Source organism: Daphnia magna, linkage group LG10, assembly GCF_020631705.1.
Source record: "Daphnia magna isolate NIES linkage group LG10, ASM2063170v1.1, whole genome shotgun sequence".
NCBI lineage: Eukaryota > Metazoa > Arthropoda > Branchiopoda > Diplostraca > Daphniidae > Daphnia > Daphnia magna.
The window spans coordinates 2107185-2128892 of NC_059191.1; the positions used below are offsets into that span (position 1 = coordinate 2107185).

At 42.1% G+C, this 21708-nt stretch overlaps 1 protein-coding gene across 1 annotated transcript; it reads right to left on the minus strand.

The window, feature by feature from the left end:
* Window positions 1–326: 326 nt before the first annotated feature.
* Window positions 327–11053, minus strand: LOC116932965 (adenosine receptor A2a). Its single transcript, XM_032940862.2, has 3 exons — window positions 10441–11053; window positions 3000–3216; window positions 327–2793 (listed from the first exon to the last, which is right to left on the minus strand). Exons 2-3 carry the CDS (start codon window positions 3146–3148, stop codon window positions 1212–1214), a joined length of 1731 nt encoding a protein of 576 aa, XP_032796753.2. The 5' UTR covers window positions 3149–3216; window positions 10441–11053; the 3' UTR covers window positions 327–1211.
* Window positions 11054–21708: the final 10655 nt, after the last annotated feature.

A 21708-nucleotide genomic window follows, 5' to 3' on the forward strand; every position in this document is an offset into this window, starting at 1 on the left:
AAGCAAAGAAATTGTCCGTCTCTTTTTCTTTCATTACAGAAACGCCCTTTGCATTTTGCATTTTTGTTTTTTTTTAAAGATTTTGCTGCGCGCCTTCATTCCAGTTGATTTGTTGCTTTGTTTTTCTTTCTTACTTTGTTGGTTTTTCTTCATTAAAATATCTAAGAAAAATAAATAAATAAATAAATGCAAAAGGGAAGAACTTGTTTCTATGAATTATTAGACTAGTTGGGTTGTTGGCCACTTTGCGTGTTGTGTGTGGTTCGCGTCATTTGTAAAACGACACGGAACAAGACACAAAAAAATGAATACGTATAACAATCAAATAACACGATCATACGTAGATTTGTATTTATATTTACAGTATTTACAGTACAGTACGTTGAGTATAGTAAAAAATAAGAGTAAAAAAAGAAGTGAGACAATTAGCATCAGGACACTGGTGAGAAATGAATTAGAGAACTTTTTTGAATATTTTGGGCAATTTTTTTTTTTTATTTTTTAAATTTTTTTAAATTAATTTGTTCTTTTAAAATTTTAGTTGTCGCTTTTCCTCGTCTGGTAAGGGGGGGGGGGCGGAGCCTCAAATACGGTTTGTTTGGTTTGCGAGTATTACTAAATGATTAGCAAAAAGCGGCCATCGGCGTTCCTTATACATGTTGACGATAATACAATATATGTACAACACGCTAAAATACATTTTTCGAAAGAGAAAATCAAGTCAAGGGGAACTTGGGCAGGGCGTGGTGGATCACGACGTAATACTTTGTGTGTGTGTGTGTTTACCTCCTCTCGGGTGATCAGTATTGATAGTTTGATACAAAGCGATAAAGGACGTTGTCTCGCAAGATGGCGGGTGGGACCAATTAATAACAAACTGACATTCATATCGATGGTTGTAGAAATGAGTAAAAGAAAAAAACGAACGAAAGAAAAAAAAAAGAGATTACTTTTCATGCAAATTGAAAGACATCATCGGACTGGTGAGAGAGCAACCTTGGCACGTCTATCAAGCGCCCTGTTTATCTCTCATTTGTTTTTTGTTTTTTTTTACTTTATTTTATTTTATTTAATCAAATGTTTATTTGATGAAACAGTCGCAGACAGATGAATAAAACCAGTTTGATTTGAATATTGAAATGCAGAGGGCCATCATCAGGCGAGCTGATGGTATGTACCTCTCGTGTTAATACTGCCATCATCGTCACATCTCACAAACTGACGTCGCTTTCGGCGCTGCTTGTGCTGTTCGAGCTCGTGGCGCTGGAGAAAGAAGAGCGTGAAATGTCCACCGTTACGGCCATCAACTCGGACGTCATGCCGGCTGTCGGTCCCGCGCATCCGGCGCCACCCAATGTGGCTGCGTGGACACTGAGCTGACTGGTGGCCGACGGTTTCTGCCACAATCGGCTCATTTTGACGAGCAGGTGGCGCACCAACTGAGGCCGGCCCGGAAGCTGGTCAACGGCCGCCGACGAAGACGGAAGCGAAGCCACCGGCTCCTCCACGGTGGACGAGAAACGCGAATTGCACGACAAGGCGGCCTGCACTTCTTCCGGAGACAGAGCGTCAGCGCCGCGCACTTGTTTGCGCAGCAGTTGACGACGCGGACTGAGAGAGCGAAGCGTCTTGACCCGCCGCTTGTGACTGGCCGACAATTCGCGATGGCGGTGCGATCCTTTGCGCGACTTGGGCGGCAGTCCGAACAGCCGCCGCACCTCGCGCTGGATCCGCCTGGACCGATAGGCGTAGAGGAAAGGCGACGCCAGCGAATTGATCAAGACCGTCACCAACGTCAAGTGGTAGGCGTACGAAGGTAAGCGATGGCTCCAACCGGCCCAGCCGTGCAGGGCCAGCAGAACGTGGTACGGCATCCAGCAGCAGACGACGAGAACGAGAACAAAGACGGACACTCGGGCGGCCCGAGACTCCTCTCTGTAGAGGAAGAGCGACGCGTTGGAAATGCGGTAGCGCAAATTGTGGACGATCTGACTGGAAGTGGAGCGCAGCGACGGGGTGCGCGATGGCAACGCTGCCGAATCGGCGCAGCCGCTCAATTGACACGAAGCCGACGGCATCATCTGCGAGACTTGGGCCAACGAGTTGGACGATCCGTGGCCGAGACAATGGACGACCAACTCGCTGGCGCTGTGCGTCAAACTGGTGCGCCTCGTCCGCTGGCTGTTGCGGTGGGCTGCGCTGTAGATGCGCAGGTACATCCAGCTGAGCAGCGCCAGCGGCACGACGTAGCACAAGACCGAGCTGGACACGAACAGCATCGTCCACACTTCCTCCGAGTAGCTTTGCAACCAAGGCTGGACGGACGTTTGATTAGCCGGCGATGGTGTGACCGACGAGGGCGTCGTCGTCATGTTGAGCTGGTCGTCGTCACTGGTGGCCGACGACCCGGCCAAGGCGAACAGCTGATCGCCTCTGTTCGAACAGCCTTTCCAGAAATGTTTGCCAGCAGAATCTGGCAGGCTGAAGGCGGACATGGCCACGGCCAAGATCCACTGTCCGGCGAGCAGCAGACACGCTTTGGTCTTGGTCACTCGGCGGTGGTAATGGAGTGGCGCCATGACGGCGCAATACTGGTCGACAGCGATGACCAAAGCGGCGCTAATAGAGCCGGTCGTAACCAAGGTCGTAACGGCTTGTCCAGCCACACAGACGGCGTAGTCGACAGTCGAATGCGTGTAAGATAAATGGACGTCGATCAAGCTGTCCATAAGGATGAGCGGCAATAAAATGGTCGTGGCTACCAGGTTGAACGACAGCAACGACATCACGAACCTTTTTTTTTGTTTTCAAAACGAAAGTAAAGAAAACAATCATCAGTATTTTATTGCTTCTCTCTTTAAAAAAAGAAAAGAAAAGAAAAGAAAACGGTAAACTTTCTCTCGGTGCTGCGAACTCGTTTCGCTATTTTTAGCGCGTTTTGGAATTTGCCTTTGAAAAGATTTGCGCTTTTCTATTTGGATTTTTTTTTTTTGATTTACCTGTTGGATAAGGTGCGCAGGGCGGGACGACGGTAGAAAATGACGATGACCAAGACATTGGCCACGGTGGAGAAGAGGAAGAGCAAGGCGAGCAGAACATGGATGACGATGCCCGCCGCGGCCGATATCACCGATCCTTCCACGTCCATATTGAAGGCGTCCTCGACGGTGCTGTTGGCCGTGCTTCGAGTACGATCAGGTCAGCACCGTTTAATTCCTGTTACCGATAAGAAAGCCAACAGAAATGTTATTAGATTCCGCATTTCGCACGACATCCACCACAACTATAAAAGGACAGACAATCGAAACTGAAATCGGCAACCGTTTTGGTGCGTACCGATGTCTCGCAATCAAAGGATGACCCTCGGCAAATAAAAAAGAATCACAAGACGAAAACACAAACAACAGTAGATGACGAAAAGGACGCTTGTTGCTGGGCAGTATGTCGGTTGATTCGTTTAAGGTTCAACAGAGATACAGTTGATCAAAAAGTTGGGATCGAGTATTCCTTTATAGAAGTCATGCCTGATATGAATAATACATTCAAATGTGAATCTTATTCGATTCTACGGCTCTTTTTATTTCGCTGTCGTTCTTGTTAGGTGTGTTTTTTTTTGCTGTTGTTGTTGTTGTCAATTATGGAAAAATTCGGGGTTTTTGAAATTGTTTTAACGACACAGATGGTGATTGATAACGCCAAGTGTCACTCGTTGAATTTCGCTCTTTTTTGTCCCTCATTTCATTGACTCGTCATATCGCTGTAGTGTTTTTCTTTTGACGCAATGGCCGGACTTGTATAAACTTGTTCTCTCTCTCACCAAAAAAAAAAAAACAAGAAAATTATCGTCTCTTATAAAGTCAGAAAAAAAAGAAAGAAAGAAAAAAAAAGGACTCCTTGTAAATTAAGGGAAGGGTGAGGTAACTTTTGAAAACAAAAAAAAAAAAAAAACGCAGTAAAACAAAAAAAAAACAAAAAACAAAAAAAAAAAAAATCCTTTCCCGTTTTCCAAACTGAGAAAATTTCCGGGACGGGCGCTGACGTCAAGATCTCACCGTTTCGATCAGCGATCTCTATTTTTGTTCCATGACACATTGCAGGGTTCTTCTTCTTCTTCAAAATCAACAATTAAAAAACCCCAAAAATAACTCGGTAAGAAAACTCGAGTTATTTAACTCTCATACGTTTAAATGCTAACCAGAGAAAGTGGCTGAAAACAAAAGAAGAAAAACATGGAAACAAAAATTGAGAACTTTCCGAGACGGAACACAATGCAAACTAAGCACTGCCGGGTCTTCTGAGTCCCGCGGCCATAGTTTGGCCGCCCACGCCCCGTGCCAAACGTCATCCAACTCGGCAAGAAAAGGAGGTTCGTGAATGTAACAGCTTTTAAAGTTGGATATATACTTGCATCTTCTCTCTCTCTTTGGCCAGAGCTAGTTACAACCTTGACTCTTCTACAGACAAAAAAATAATCAAACAACAACCGTCTGAGCACAACTTGTTAAATGCATGCTTGACAACCACGCAATTCGAATAAGAGCCACGCCTGCCGGTTGAAGAACAGCCAAAACGTTTTTACATCGGAAAGCACAATGGTCATAGCGCTCGCTAACTTTAGCTGCCGCTTACAACAACAACAAAAACAGCAACAACAACAAAAAGAAGGAGTGAAGAGACCGCCGAGTTGAAGAAACTTTTGTTTCAAGCTGTTAGGTCGTCATAGAGTTTGGAAAACAAAAGATGGAGGAGAAAGAAGGCACCGACAAAGAGCGATAAGATGAGCATGTGGCAAGACGATTCAAAAGCTAAATGCTTATGCAGCCACTATCTATTGTGGCCGCAGCTATTTGGCGCATATGTTGATCCGCGTGTATAATAGACGGCTATATACCGTCCAGTATGGACAATCTTCATTCATTATTATCATTACATCCCATGTGCTGCAATACAGCGCATAAAAATCCAAAACAAAAACAATCAAATGCATTGAGCTTTTAAATACGATGCTTTGCGTTATTTTTGTTTTTAATATGCAAATTCGTCGCGATTCGAGATGATGTTAATGCCCAGTGTGTACAACGCAAAGCATTGATGGCCAAGAACGAGCACGCTGTTGAAAGAGTGTGGCTCAATAGTCGATCGATAGTTTAGCAGTTTGTCATCCCGCACGGTCAATGACAGATTGCCAAAGCCGTTCATGAAAATGGAACGTAAAAAAAGCCAACATCGGAAGGCGCGAATTGGAAGGAAGAACACAAAAAAAAAAAAACAACAAACTAGCCAAACAACTTAAGAAACAAGCAATATAACTAAATGTATATAGAAATAATGGCCGCGTTGACTGATAAAAAGAAAGAAGAAGGAGGAAAGAGAGACCAGCGCGGCCTCGTATCGAATGCACCGCAATTTCGCCGCTTTTGCTGTGCCGCAATCCACTTGACTCGTTCACAAAAGAGCGTGCAAAAAAAAAACGAGTTAAAGGCGGGATATAAGGTGGAAATGCTCGTAAATGTCAACTCCTTTCGCACCGTGTATGGATAGCCCAAGGATTGGCAACGTCTCTTCCTGCACACCGCGTCAAGTCCTGGGCGCGAATTTCGTTTAACCTTGGACAACGTTTTTGTGTTTTGTTTTTTTTCACGTTGGCCGTTTATTAGGAATCGGAGCGGGCACAAGTTCTACGGCCAACATCTTTTCCGCATTGGAATCTTTTCTTTATTCTTTGAAATTTAGTTTTTTTGTTTGTTTTTTTAGGTTGAATTTTTTCATTCGTTTTGATGACACTACAAAGTGTGACAATCAGGAAACGAGGGGAACGGTTATGAATATTCATTAGATCATTAAAAAAAGGAAAAGATCATTCAATATATTATTTTTTTTTGCTTTCGATTGAAAGCGCCGAAAATATTTGTGACGGTTATTATTTTCGAGGTGGACTCGATTTCAAACGTCGTCATCGATCACGAGTCTGGGAAACGATTCGGCTTCAATTTGTTCTTTTTTTCTCTCGCTGTTGTCGGTCCGTCCTTCCGGCCGCCCGACAATAGGCGGACGGGATAGCCCAGTTTCGTAGCAACAATAAATATACACCGCCCAAACCAGCGAATTGCCGGTGCACACGATATGATGGCCGTTGCTATTGGGATGCGGCCAATTCTAAAACGCGACCTACAAAAAGCAGGGAAGTAAGTCACTGTTTCTTCGTCCGTCTTCTTTTCTTTCTCTCCTTTCGTCTTTTTTTTTTTTTTTCATTCCCCTTTTCTCCGCTTGGGTTTCGCACGCCCGCACGTTTTGGCTTTCAATCGAATGCGGTGCGGACAAGATGGAAGCCAACATATCAAGAACGCAGAGGAGAATGACGGAAGGCAGGGTGGGGGGGGGGAGAGAAAGAAGTACAAGAGCATATATAACAAGATGTATAGGGATCGAATGACATGATTCTTGTTCGGCAAGGTTTCGTCTTTCACCTTCACATCTTCACATGGTTATGGCGTCCCTTTTGGTCTGTAGAGGAGTGCGACTTTGTTTGCCATTATGGCCTCTTCTATTTTGCATGCCAAACGGTGCACATTGCAGTCTTAGATAATAAGACTTAAAATTTGTTTAGTTTTTCAAGTCGGCTGTATAGCAGTCTTTTTTTTGTTTTGTTTTGCATACGAGTTATCGGTCGAATCGGGCCGTCGATGACTCAGTCATTTCTCCATTGAAGGATTCAGTTCAAGGCGAATGTTCTTTTAGTACGATCGCATCCTGATGATGTTTTCTTTCTTTTTTTTGGTTTATTGTCTTTGATACGCGTTTTTCACTTGTTTGTCTCGGCGTTATATTGTTATGGTTTTTATTCGGCACCTCGTATAATAAGAGAGAGGATTCACCCATTTTCATAATCGTCTAGACTTGAAATGAGCCTCAACATTTGAAAACGCCTTCTTTGTTTTGATTTTCGGCCGAAATCCAAAACAGCTCTCTCTCAATTCCATTCTTTACCTCCGTGCACAGTTAAACGGTTTTTGATCATCGTCGTTCAAAATTGCTGCAAGCGTTTGCATTCGTTCTTCATTCAACTCTGTCATGTTCCAGCTTCCCTTAAAAAAAAAGGTATACCTTTGCTTGCAGCTGCTGGACCCACCTGTCTGTAGGCCTTTGCCTCTCTCTTTCTGCCTCTCTAACAGACCCATACTAACACACATACCAAAGCCCCCCAAAAAAACAAACAAAACAAACGAAAAATGTCCATTTGCAGCTAGGCCTTCCAGAGAAATCGTGTGCGTGAAAGAGAGAGAGAGAGAACGGCTGTGAAGGAGCCTCCCTCTTTTTCGTGTCAAGGTTTTCTTCTATTTCACAGCAGTCAAGGCAAGAAGGTTTTTGTCATGCCCTCCACTAATCTCTTTGAGTTCTTTCCCTTCATTCGACTTGTCATTGAACTGTGACCCTAAGAAAAAACCTAATCTGTCGGTCAATGTAAAAAAAAAAAACTCCTACACCGGCCAGAAAAATTCCCAAAATTCATTGAACCTCCAGTGGCTTTCTCGATCCCTTCAGATCTTTCCATCCCATAAATAATTTGTAAATATAATTTATATATAAGGTAGAGACAGAGGGGGAAGAGTCGTGATTGACACCAGGTGAGGCTTTAAGATGAAGGTCTACTGGTGGGTTATAGGTGCAGCTCATCAGGTAACGCGGTACACACCAATCGAGCAAAATCTGCACATTGTGCGATATATACAAAGTACACACACACACACACACCCAAACAACAAACGAAAAAATCAAAAATAAATAAGAAAAGAGATGAAGAAAACGATCGGGTGTAGCGACAGGGAAGCCCCAGTGATGGATTGAATGATGGATGACATTATCACGCTCAAAAGCGAGGAAGTGGAAGGTTGAGGGCGCGCGCGTACGGTGTACGCTCCTTCCATATCTTTCCGTGATGGATGGCGTGCTGGAAGAGGCTTCCACGGACACACTTTTGGAACGTAGGAAAAATATTGAAAGGAAAGTGTTCCGCATGTGTTTTATCGTTTCTTCGACAACGCTGCCCCCCCCCCGCCTCCAACTCCCTTTAGTGTTTCTAACACGTTCCACAGAGTTCATCCATGGCAAGGTCTCCGTGTGGAATTTTTCATTTCCTTTTTATTTTTTGTTTTTTTTTTTTCATGGAAATTTACGAATTTCTCCAATGGTCGACTGATCGCCGATGGTCATCAATGACCATTTCGGTACACGGAGGTTGTTGCGGTCGGCAATACGTCACCCATCAGGTGTTGCATCAGGCAGTTGAAAGGCCCCCCCAAGTTTGGCATCCAGCCGCTTTTGTTTTATTTTTCTTTCTCATCGAATGAGCGCAGAAATAAATTATGAAAAGTCCTCGTCAACAGGCCAATATTACGAGACGACCCACGTAGTTTTAAGGGTGGCCCGAAAAATGATGCAACTATAATCCGGCACACGAGAATGACCTATATCAATCACCTGCATTGCAAGTTTAAATCCCTTTTTTCTTTTTTAAAATCTACGCGCACGCTATAAATGTTCAATTCACTCACGTCTCGGAGGACAGGTAGCTTTTACATGCAACGTCATGTACTTTGCAACTCGGCAAAAAAAAACAACACAACATTAAAAATAAGAAAAAAAAAAAAAGGTCAGTTGTGAGCGGCGTTATCGGTGATTGCAATCGGCGCTTTGGCAACGGTGGGCGTGACCCGTGGCCGTTTATAGCTAATTGCTTCCAGAGTTGTCCATTTATTTGATTTTTTTTTTAAAGACCCTCGATGACATTTCTGCAGTATCATTGACTTTAAACGAATTGTACTATAGCTTTTAGCTGCCTCTTCGAATGTCATTAGTTTCAATGCTCGTGTCACCATGGATGAACGCTCTCGACCCTATCTAGACACAGGCAAAAAGAGGACCCAATCAAAAGAGGGAAAAGGGCCAGTATCAACAGAGCCAGTTCTATAACTTCAAGAGAACGAGATAGGATTTAAAAACAAAAACAAGAACATCCACGATCTTTGTTTTTAAAATGTTCCAGTCGCTAAAAAAGGGGGTTTGCTTTTTATGATATGGTTTGCCTCTTTGTTGTACACGCAGCTTGTAGCAATCCAGATTAATGGTTGTATTCTATTGTTTTGTTTTTGTGTGTTTCTGTTTCTGTTTTGTTCGATTTAAATTGTTAAATCCAAACGTCGAAAGATAAGAAGGTAATCTACCCAAAGCCAGTTGTAGTGTATCAGGAACTGTGCACAAGGCCAAACGAAGTTAGCGACACAAAGTGAGCTGAAACGAATCAAATGGGAAAGAGAAAAGACAAAACTAGAATTGACCTCAGGTATATGGTAGACTAATTAGCAAGAGAGGGGGCAGTCCAGTTGTCGCTGTCTTATTTATTATTATCACTTCCCAAGAAGCACGATCAACAAGCAGAGCTTCAAATCGACCAATCAACTACTAGGAACACGATTTTTTTTTTTGAAATATTATGTGCTGGTCAATTATTATTTTTTTTTTTTCTAAATAAAAATAAAATAAAAATGAATATGTAAAAAACTGCCTTTTTTTTTTCAAATAAATTATTTTCCTTTTTCTCGGAAATGTGAAAACATTGGAGGGGATGGACGCATCGAATCGCAATTTTCTTGGACAACAAACCAAGTCGATTTCAAAATGAATGAGCACCGGCTTTTCAAAGCATTAATCCCCACCCCCCCCTTTTTTTTTAAATAAAATTCTTTTCCTGTTTCACTTGAATTGACGCCATGATTTGCTCTTCTTCAGTTTTCGCGAAAGAAAAAAAAAAACACAATTTCTGCAGATGAATAGCGAAATGTGTGGAATGCGACAACAGCTGCATTTTTACCGGCCATGGAAGGAAAGGTCACTACGCAGTACTATACTCGCTTTATACCTTTTTGTCTTATTCTTTTAGGTTTTTTTTTTCTTTCGTCCAACTCGTAGCCGATGCGGCACTGACCCTTTTATTACAAGAATCTCTCTCTCTCTCTCTCTCTCTATTCGGCAGTGGATTTCTTTTGGCCATTTTAAATTTGTTTTTTTTTTTACGCACATATACCGGACTGAGCGTGTCCTTCAATCAAGAATGTGGTTGAACGTTATTGCATTCTTTTTTATTGAATTGAGAAACAAGACGTGACTATAGGTATATATACAGCGTTTTCGTCCCTTTTTGATTGTTTTGCATATGTTCAATCACTGGACGCTATGTGTTTGCGGACCCCACCGACTGTTCTATATTCGAAATAGTTTGTAGGTGAAACTGTTGCCTTGTTTCCCCCTCCCTTATACCGACTCGCGGTGTGACATCGATTGTTTCTACCCAATACTCGTCTTGGTTGTAACGTGCCAATCGTCTGGCCGGTTGGAAGACGTTTGAAGAGCGGCCAACACGGTCACACAATGAAAGCCACTTACCCGAATGTCCAGTTTGAGTGGCAAGATGCGGTGAGGAAGAGCGAAGAGGCTTCGATGCGTTCAGGGCGTTCCGTTTTTTTTGCGACACAAACCGTTCGGAAAATTGAAAGACACACAGATCAGGATATTGTCTGAAATTTTCCTTTGTGTTGCAGACTGTCACCCTCCCTCCCCCGAAAAAAACAAAACGAAAAAAACAAACAAATCGATCAGCTGCTAGTATTTTTCGACCGGAACGGATAGCAAACACGAGCTCTATTCCCGTTTTCACAATCTAGTCGGTCCATGATTTTCTGTTTCACCATTAGCGCAAACGACACACTTCTATTGTCTTCGTTGGATTCTCTCTCGGCTAGTGCGTCCTGCTAGCCAAAACAAACGTTCCAGTACAAAGCGGAGCGGGGGAAAGAACCAATCAAACTCAAACTCAATCGAAGAGAACTGGAACAATCGATTTGTTTTTGTTGTTGTTGTAATGCTGTCTTTCTCTCGTTGTGTCGTTTTGTTTGTTCTTTTTCCTATTAGGAAGAAACACTGACGGAAATCGAATTGGGGATTCCAACTGGAGGGGAGGGCGAACAGTTAGGAACAGCGTCGACAGCCGAGGGGAGACTAAAGAGGCGACTCGCACTGGACCAGGTATTTGAGAACTATAAGGCTACGCACAAGACGCACAGTCAGCGAAGGGGGCCGGCCAAGCTGGACCGCCTCAGGCTCCCCCTCCCTTCTCTCTCTCTCTTCTCTCTTTTCTTTTCCTCATGTTTCCCTCCGCCTTCTTTCCTTCCAGATGTTCTCCTCTTCTTATCTTCTTCTTCTTCTTCTTCTTCTTCTCTGTCTCGGTATATGAACGGTCCTTACTTATAAGAAGCTTCAACATTTCTTTGGATGTACTCTTTGTTCCCCCCCCCCTCCCTTTCTTCCGTCATTTCATCCCCTCTCCGCTTTACTTTCTTCTTTTGGGGTCGCCCTTTCTCTCCTCCACTCCATTCTGATGTTGAGTTTTTCAAGTTGTGGCCGGCTTCATCATCCATCCGTTATCCGAATTGTTTGCTCACTTCTTATTATTGATTCAAGTTTGTTTTGCTTCCCTCCTCCTCCCCCCCCCTTTTTTTTCTGTTCCAGCCCAGTCCTGTCAGAAATAATAATAATAAAAAAATATTTAAAAAAAACGTGAGTACACACCGCCCACGGGTGTAAAGAAATAGCCGAACAATCAAAAAGAAAAGAGGGTGCGCGTGTGTGTGTGTGTGTGTGTGTGTGTTATGGGAATACGGTAACCTCAAGTGACTGGAACGACGAGACACGGCGTCGCCGGCCAAAAAAAAAAAAAAAAAAAAAGTGATCGATAAACTGCATGGAATACTTAAAAAAAAAAGGGGGGGGGGAGTTGAAGAGAGTGTGGAGTTGACCTGACGTAGCCGGCCCTCACTTCCCTTTCTCTCCGCTGCCGTGGAGAAAGAAAAAAAAAAAACAACACTCCAACAACTTCTTTTGTGTGTTCCAGTTGTACGTCTATAAATATAAGAGTGGGGGAAACTTTGGAGTTGCCAGACGGAAATACAAATATCCGGGACCCTTCCTGTAGTAGACCCCAGCTGTGTCGGCCAAAGACGTGGACTCCGTCGAAACAAGACGGAACAGAGAAATCAAACGGAAGTTATTAGTCGAATGTTGCTGATCGGGAATTGTTTACTGGATTTTAAAATAAAAAATAGAAAAAAAAAATGAAAGGGGGACATGCAAATGGCTTTCAAAAATACCCGAATTGTTTGCTGCAATTCAAAACATGGCAAAAACGGGATTGCCGAAACAACTCAAGTGCAGTGCAGCGGGAAAAGAGGGCGAAATAAGAAAACAAAAAGTGGGGCATGATCGTAATTTTGGGTATCCCACACACAATTCCGCAAAAAAAAAAAAAAAAGGGACGGTACGGTGCAGAAAGGAATGTGTTGTCCCGTCTTCTCCCCTCAATTGCGTATCACGCCCTTCTAAACCAGGGCCGGATTGAAGGGAATTTGCGTGTGATTCATGTGACTTGCATTTGGCATATTGCTTAATGAGGTGAGAGTCTAGAGAGCAAAAACAGAGAAAAAAGGCCGGCTGGTGTCGTCTTTGCGCCAGGTTTCGATTTGCGACGCGTCGCACTTACACCACCGTAGAAGGTCTTTCCGTTCCTGATTGCTCTGCACGATTTCCAGGCATTCGTCGTAATTCATTTTCTTTCTTTTTCTTTTTTTTCCCGTTTTATATTTTGTTTTTCTTGTTTTAGGGACGCCAAAGTTTGCACACCAATCGGGTCTCCTTGAATTGACCGATTGTTTGTTACGTCAGCGTTGACGATACAGCGTCGTGAACGCGAGTCTTTCATGAATTTTGACGCTGATTCGGTGCGACATCCAACCCTCCTTGTCAACCGCTCCGATCCCGCACTGCCGGCCCCCCTCCGTTGCTCATGACCATCCTGGCTCTCTTCTCTCTTAGCCTTGCCCTGGATTAGAAAATTTGCGACGAAAGTGCATACAGAAATCTATATCACTTACGTGTACGCGTTGGCATGTCAGGCGTCACTGATGAATCAAACTGTCCATTTTTTGTTATTGATTAATTTTGTTTTTTGTTTTTTTCAAATAAATCTTTTGCCCGTTATTTCTGATTATATAAGCCTTCGTGATTGATCATTTGGTAGAATAAAAGTATATATGATTTTTGTGACGTGTCGCCATTTGGTCTTCCCTTTGTTCATTTCTGTTATTGGCAGTTGGCTGCCAACTATGATCTGGTTGGACCGGATAATTTTTTTTTTGGGGTTTGGGGGGGGGGGGTTTGTTTCAGTGTTCCACTGTGTAGTTACACCTTATCTATCATCTGGCTGTCGTTGTAGAGAAATCTAACATTTACGCGATTGACCGAATTATTTGGAGCGCACAAAATCCCGCTGCCATGTTTCCCTTTCTCTCTCATTTTTCTTCGTCCACCTCCGTGTTTAGTTTCATATTGGAACAAGCGCAATTGGCGTGAGACAAAGGTTTTAACGGAAGTCTATTTTTCGTTGTTCATTTTTTTTCTTTTTTTGCTGTCGGTTTCCATCAGCACGCTGTCAGATGATTCGTTTCGTAAACCCAATTTTGTTTTGTCAATCGCAATATTATTTGATATTCTTTCATAAGCAAATGGAAGTGGCTTCGTATCGATCATTTAGTGTGACTTTTTCTTTCCGGATGGCATCCAACGCATCCGGCATGCGGACAAAGCCACTGAAATATAATTGAACAATATCATCACTGCGATGATTGGAATGACACGTTTTTATCCCCCGAGCAAAGTTATTGCATAACCTGTTGTCAGGACATGCCCGGACGAACGACAGCACATTGTTTGGTTTTGTTTTGTTTAATTAAATTGGCCCGTCAAGTGTCTGATGCAACTTTTATTAGAAGACTGGCTATGCATGTCCGACATTCCTAGCGTTCCATTTCTTTTGTTTTCATCGAGTCTTTTTTTTTTGTGGTTTTTGTTTCCTTCTTTTCTGATCTAATTAGATGTTAGCTTCTTCCCACGATGTCCCCTCACAGGGCGAAATAACAAAAAAGGAGCTGAATAGCAAAAAGGAATTTATAGTTTTGACAACTCAATTGAATCCCGTTTACAAGTCTAACAAGAGAGAAACATTGAATTCTTGATGGTAATTGCCTGATATGATGACTCGCTTCCAGATTGGCCATCTCTCGAACACCTTTCGGCTTCACTTGCCAATAAGCCGTTGGCTTTATAACAAGAAACCAAGACGATTACGAGTATGGCGTGACTGTCCGTATGTACAGCACAAAATCCGGGCCAATTGTTTTCCCCTTTCATTTTGGAATTTGCAGAGGACCCACCTTTTTTGATGGATCAGTTCCACGAATGAAACCAAAACCCTTGAATCAGAATGATTGGTGGTGATGAGGCCCTGGGCGCACATACCACCACGCATTGTCGTCATTATATAACTGTCGCTTTGTTTGACTATTTTCTTCTTCTTTTCGCCTCTGTCAGTTCCCTTTTCTTTATTTTTTTTCTTCATCAAGTTCTCAACTAGTTACCGAAGAACGAAAGAGGGCGGGTATTGAAAAGACTAAATAACTAACAAACAGGAATTGAAGCCGGAGCCGTGAATCACGACCGTATGCATCTACGTCAAACCTGTTGATAGCACGAGAAGCATCTTTCATATTCCGGATCCTTTTGTTGTTGTTTCACCTTATACCACAAGGGGTGGAGGGATTTAACATGGGCGACGGCCATTTTCTTCTTTTGGGCTTGTGTGTGCGTTTGTTTTTTGTTTTTTTTTTTATCATGATCCTTTATCATATATGTAGGCCTACCATATCGGGGGAACAATTTTTAATGAACGGCTTGATGCTGCCGACCGCTTTTTCCCCCGTTATGCATTTTACCGAAATTTACATAAAGCATTTACAACCCAGGCTATAGGCAATGGCCAATGAAGTGCCACTCATGGTTCTTGATGAGTATCTCCTTATTTAGGCCTAAAACCGAGCGCTACGGAGAAGAGAGAGAAAAAAAAATTGAACTTTCATTTCTTTCAGCTTTTTGGAACAAACATGGCACACAAAATTGTGTTTTAATTTAAAAGGAAAAAAAAAATTCTTTTTAAGGGGTGGTAAACAAGTTATCTTGAAAAGAGCAAAAGAGTTCGTGTTCCCAGCGACTAACTTTGATCCCCCGTAAAAGGCAGAGGCTTGAAATTCAGTTGCGTCAAGGTTTTAAATAAAGATCACAATACATTTCAAACAGCTTAAAACGAGAAGGAAATATTTGATTGGATTTGGTTGACGAAGAAGAACTATAACATCCTACCCGCTGGCAAATTCTCTGATGGCCTTCGTTCTTTGCTGGGTTTTTTCTGAAACCTCGTCCATCTCAAATGACGTCTTCGAATCACGTCTGAAGTTTATAAGGGTCCAACTTTTATTTTCGTACAGGTTTTTCGACAATGTCTGCAACAAATGAACGAAACAAAACATTCAACTAAAGCAACAAACCTCTTCGATAGCCTGTTTAGCGGACTTGTATATTCACGTTGTTGTTTTGTTCTTGTTAAGTTGTACACTTTTCTCTCGCAAATGGTAGAGGTTACAAGTCTGACGCAAAATTCGAGATAAAAAGACGGACTTAAACATCGCTGGACACATTTCTGCTGTACGCTTTACACATGATTTATCTGTTGCGCTATGTATAATATACATACTATATACTTTCAACAATGCCGTTGGAATGAGGTCTTGCGTGCAATTCACGCTAGCTCCACTGACCGCAACTCGCGTGATCACATTGGAAGCGGTCTTGACAACGACTTGACGAAATAGAAAAAAAAAATAATAATACTGGAACACACACAAAGACAACAACAACAACAACAAGAATTAACGTTTTGTTGTCTCATTTTTATAATTCCTCCCCATTCTTTTCCCGCGCCATCAATTTCACAATGTGACATTGAAAATTCCCCCCACCCACCTTACCTATAGAAAACAAGCTCTATACACATTAAATTGTTTTCTCTCTTTTTTTTTAATGTGGGTGCGCTCAAACGCGACTAGGTCGACGAAAGACTGTTAAGGTCAGTGGCGGTGATGGGGACTGCGAGATTTTGGGCTTCCCGAACATCCTTGACGTCCTCACAAGTCATCCGGTGACTCCATATACGTAAATATATCTAATACAAACTCATTTTGGAAATCGGGTTTGAAAATCGTATAATCGAAGCTTTCTCCCTTTCTGTTGGGGTCCCTGGAACGTGCCACCAGTTGGCCCAAGAGCGTCAACAAAAGTGAGACGGCGCCCACTCACACGCCGTCCGTTCATCCTTGTCAGAGCAACGCTGGTGGCCGTTAAGAAATCGGTTCATATTGGGCAAGGTCGACAATCAATCGCCGATGCAGACCGAACGAGAAACGACGTCTGCATATCAAATTCGAATCAAACGCAATCAATTGCCAGAACCATTTAATCCCCCCCCCACCTTGTTTTTATTGTTTTTTTTCCATGTATTTTGTACACGTTTGCCTCGTTAGCAGGGAAATAATTGTCTAAGGAAGCAGAACAGGTTTTCAGGTGTCGCTGTTGATGACGATGGTACCTTACTGTTAAACGAGACGTTAAAAAAAAAATGTGCAAACATCAAAATGCCATATGGGGCGATGCTTTGTCACAAGATGAACGATCAAGTGTTTCATCCGCGTATATACACAAGTGGATCAAGGTTTTTCAGTTGGTTTTTCCGCCTGCCGTTTCTGCTCGGTCAGTTTTTGTTTGTTTTTACATTTGCAAATGACATTTATCAGAACGGTCGCCCCTCCCGGCCCCTTCACGAGCCGGCCAAGAAAAGGGTAGACTTTTTTGTTTTTTTGAAAGCAAAACTGTCAGTCAACTAAGAATTTCGAGACCATCAATTGGCAATGTCTGTTTTCTTTTAAGTTGTCCCATATATACACCTTAACCATTTATTCGATACACGTGCTATTGCAGAAGGGGGAAAAGAAACAAACATTCGTCCTTCCGGCTTCCTGCTTCGCCAAAAACAAATTTCGCATCGCCATGAACGAAATAGCTATGGCCTCATAGCAATGAAGCAATATAGCAAATTCAAGGACTGAACATCACCGTCTTAAGTTTTTTCTTTCGTATATTTATATTTATTATACTTGTTCCAATCGGACATATCTTATATATTTATTTTTTTAAAAAAATAATAATCTTGAATTGATTCTTTTTTTCTCTCATGTTCAGATGGTTAATAGCTTTATATCGTCCATCTCCTTCTTGGAACAGAGAGGCTATACACACGAGCATTGAAAATTGCTTCATAATTCTGGAAATCGAACTGGCAATGTAGGCGACCTGGTTAACCTTTAGTTTACTATTAACGAACGACGTCGACCTTGATGATGTTGAATGGCGAGCGTGGTTTATTATTCCAGTGGCGATGTCATTTCGATATAGACTTGCTCGCTCACCCGCCCTTTTTTGACGCTGTCTCCAATCGTCGTGGACGAGTCGAGCCAAACGAAGGCGAAAGACAAACCAAATCTTTGGACGTGTACTGTGTGTACATATGTCGCTTTGTTTCCATTCCTACTGGACTAGAATAGCGTGCGCATTTTTTCTTTCTTCACCGAGTCATGTATATGTCGGTCAAGGCTCTCCAGTTCTCTTCATCAGCACATCGACAAACTCTTATAGGCTATACAGCTGTACGTTATATAGTGGCCCGTATAGAAGCTGCGGCCGAAACCGAAGTGAGAATCAAATAACGACCGTTATTTTCATCTCGTACATGCGGCCCTAATAGGCTTTCGTTTTTCGCGTGTGTTGCTTTGACTTTTGGCCTATGTTCCTATAGTGCGCCATGTTTGGCATAAGAGAGGCCTCGACGATATAAACGACTTGATTGCATCGGGCTGATGTTTGAAAGAAATAATAAAAATAACAACAACAACCAAAAACAATTCGACACTCTATTGTTTGCCTTTAACTGGCCATATGAGTCGTATCCATCAACCTGTCCAGAAAGTATACCATTGATGGTTTTTTCTTATATATACACTTTGTTCTGTTCATCTTCTTTGGTTTCTCTCTCCTTTTATTTGTGTGTGTTTAATTCTATTCTTTTCTTGTTTGTTTTTTGTTTGGTTTTTTTCTTGTGTCTATACGCCCCACATGCGACAGTGGTACGTTTACCAAACCCGAATTCTTGTAGAAGCTTTTTATTGTGTCAGCTATATACCAATGTTCTGGGAAAGCTTTAGCATTTGTGTATATATGCATATGAATAACTCATGATACTTTATTATACATTCGATGTAGGTACCTCTCCTTTTTGAAATGAATTGCTGATTCGAGTTTGCGATGAACATATTGAACGAGAAACTAATGTACATTACTTCCACCCGCTCCATCCAAGCCATCAAGCGAAAAAAACAAAAACAAAAGGGGGGGGGGCACATAAAATAAACCGGTTGATTGAATAACCCAAAAATGTTTTTTTTCCGTCTAACTGGCACGCACTTCTTTGAGTGCGTGTATACCATTTTCTATCGAAGCGCGGACTGGGCCAAAATAACGAAAGAGAGAGAGAGATGCTGGTTGAACACATGACTTATATGGTCACAGAATCAATCAGCATCAAACGCACTGATCCGGTATTTAATTGAAAGAAACAAAAAGTACAGAAAGAGAAATAAAACTCAATTTCATTTCGTATATGTGCTGCTGGGTGTACATACAGTATACGGATGCATTTGTATATACATTTGCCAACTTGTATTGAGTATATACACAAACAAAAATGAAGGAAACTTGTCCTGAAATCGTGTCAGCTGTAGAGGAAAAGGACGTGAAGGGATCGACACAGACGCAACTGACGTTCGTATATCCGCGTACCACCCAAGTTTGCGGCAAAAGTGCGTTTGATTTTTCTTGCTCGATTCCCATGACCTTTTGCACAGGTCTCAAATGAGTGCCGGCCTCCGTGATTTTACTCACATTTTAAGACAGATAATTTACGTCCCACTCGCATCATGCGCCTCAAAAAAAAAAAAGAAATAAAAACGCATATCTCTTTTTTCTTCGTTTCTCGCTTTGCCAAACTGCGCCCACTCTCGTCTTTTCCAAACTCCTTGCGCACGTATAACAGCTCGACTAATTAGAGCTCGTAGCGGGTGGTGACGTCAGCTCGTGCTATAGCACCTCACGTTATCCTTTTCCTCTCTTACTAAGGCGCTATATTTAATTGATCGTTGGTCTTACACATATTCATGAGTCGTTCATGTGGCGGACTTCCGCTTCATCTTTTCCATCTTGCAAATAAAAAGCCCAAACATTTTTTTTTTTCGAAACTTTAAAATGAGCCATTTGGAAGAAACAAGCGAAGCCAGCAGTTGAGCCGGCCTTCTCTCTCACACGGAGCCCAGCACATAGAAATGGAAGGAAACAAAACAACAACAACAACAACAAAAAAAGACATGACATCATCGGTGTGAACTAGAAAATTGGTCCGCTGCTGCCGCCGTTATTTTTCATGCTGGGCTTAAAGGCCACCCAGAGTGTGTTTGCAGCTGGTCGGTGTGATGAATATTCAAACCAAAAAAAAAGGGTTTAGTTGGTCGCTGTCTCCGACCAAAAACCTTTGCGATCGCAAATCACACGGAGGTCTGAGCCGTCCTTTTCCGTTAAAGACGTTGTATTTGTAAGCAGCAAGAGAGAAAGATAAACATCTGAGTATGACGTAATATAGAAAAGAGTCAAAGCAGAACAATCTATTTATTTTCTTGCTCGATTGGGTAATGATTTTAGTGCTCTGTTTCTCGCTTGACAATGTCGATTGCATCTAAAGCAAAGTCGAGTTGTTGTTTCTTTTTTAAAGTGGGGTGGGGAGGGACGTCGGTTTTCTTTACTGCCCATTCACGTATGGCCGTCAGGGACTTTAAAGGAGGACAGTACATAACATTTAAAAAGGAGAAATTCCATCAGAGAAAAAAAACCAAACACAGGAGGGGGTTATAAACGAATGAATTAGAACTGAGTAGCGAGAATACAGCGCCTCGATGACCTACATGTCTCTTTCATTGTCATCACTTCTTCTTTCGCTAATGTTCGCTGTCCGTCCTCCCCAAAACTACGCGCATCGAACATCATGACACAAGAAATTGGTGCTTGAATTTTAAGAAAATCAAAAGTTATTTCCAGCAGTTCAGTTGACGTCAGCTATAGGTTATAGTCAATGGTACACCTAAAGGCAGAGTTATAGACATAGGCAAACCTCCTGCAATGCAGGATATCCGCTTCGGAAAAGGCCCCCCCCCAAAAAAAAAGAAAGTAAAGAAAACGATTGCTGGATTGAAACAATAAATGGCTATCGTATTTTTCTATGGAATTGCGTGTTTATTTCAGTATATATAGTTAGAGAGGAGCAGCGTATGGACGATGATAGTGTTTGCAAAAGGGCCGTTGTGAACAAAATAAACACACGCGAGAGAGAGAGAACGAGTTATTTTCGCATCTCTGGCAGCTCTTTATTGCTCCTTGTCTCTCCTCTTTTTCTTTTTCTTTTTGCCAGTGGGTCCTGTACAGTTCTTGTGCTGCATTCTCATCCGGGACGAGAACGTCCGCATCGTTTATTTTCAAATTCGTCGAAGAATTAAAAACAATCGTTTTTTTTTTGTTTAAAGAAAATCTCGCAAATTATTCCTTCACATTTGAATAGTGTCGAATAATAATAAACATGATATACATAGATAAACAACTACTGCGTTTGCGCTAAAAGTTTCCGGAATGGCTTTCGACTGTTATGGTCGTGATATGGCTCAAAAATCAAAACTGCTCGTTCATTTCTTTCAGGTTCCGTTTTTGGAAGAGAGCAATTTTATTTAATTAGATTTTTTGTTTTTTTAAATAACGAAATGATAGTTGATTGCCAACTAGAAGCGGCAAATAAGATGCAGCGAGAGATAAAAGAAGAACAAACACGACGAGCCAAAAAGCATTCCAAATGCAACTCAGCTTAAAATATAATTGCGTTCATAAAAAAACAAACGAAACAAAACAAACCAAACAAAAAAGTGGTCCACTTGTTTACCTTGGACGAGGCTCGAGAATATGCTAGCCACTTGGCCAGCATCAGGATAGCAAGAACAAATGTATGTGATTTTCAGCCTTCTCCCTGTTCCAAACTCCGGAATATTTTGTTGTTATTCCATTAGAAAACACACGGCAACCCTTTGGCCTTTTTTTTTTTGTGTGTGTTATTGTTCCAGCCATTAATTTTTAAAAAATCAACGCGTGCGGCCATTAACATCGCAAGGGGCTAGGCTCTCTATTGTCTTATTATGCGCCCCTGCGATTCATCCGCCAACTATAAATTAAAAAATCGAGTTTTGTTTTTTTCCTTTCGATTTTTATGGCCGGCGTGTGATTTTGACAAAGATTTTGTTTATTAGTTATGTACGGCGGCAGCCGCCGTGAGCGTTTCCAGTTCGCCGTATACTTTCACTCGCCATGCGCAACATCCCGCAAAGTCCCCCTTCACATCACGACGTCCCCCCACCCATTGCCCTTTCCTGTTCTAGTCTTTCACCAATTGTTTGCGAAAACTCGAACGGCTTTTTGCCTCTAAACCATCGCTCTATATTTATAAGAAGTGGCTCGGTGAACGCGTGGAAATAGAAAATAAAAAGATAACAAAACATAACAAAACCAGTTGTTTCA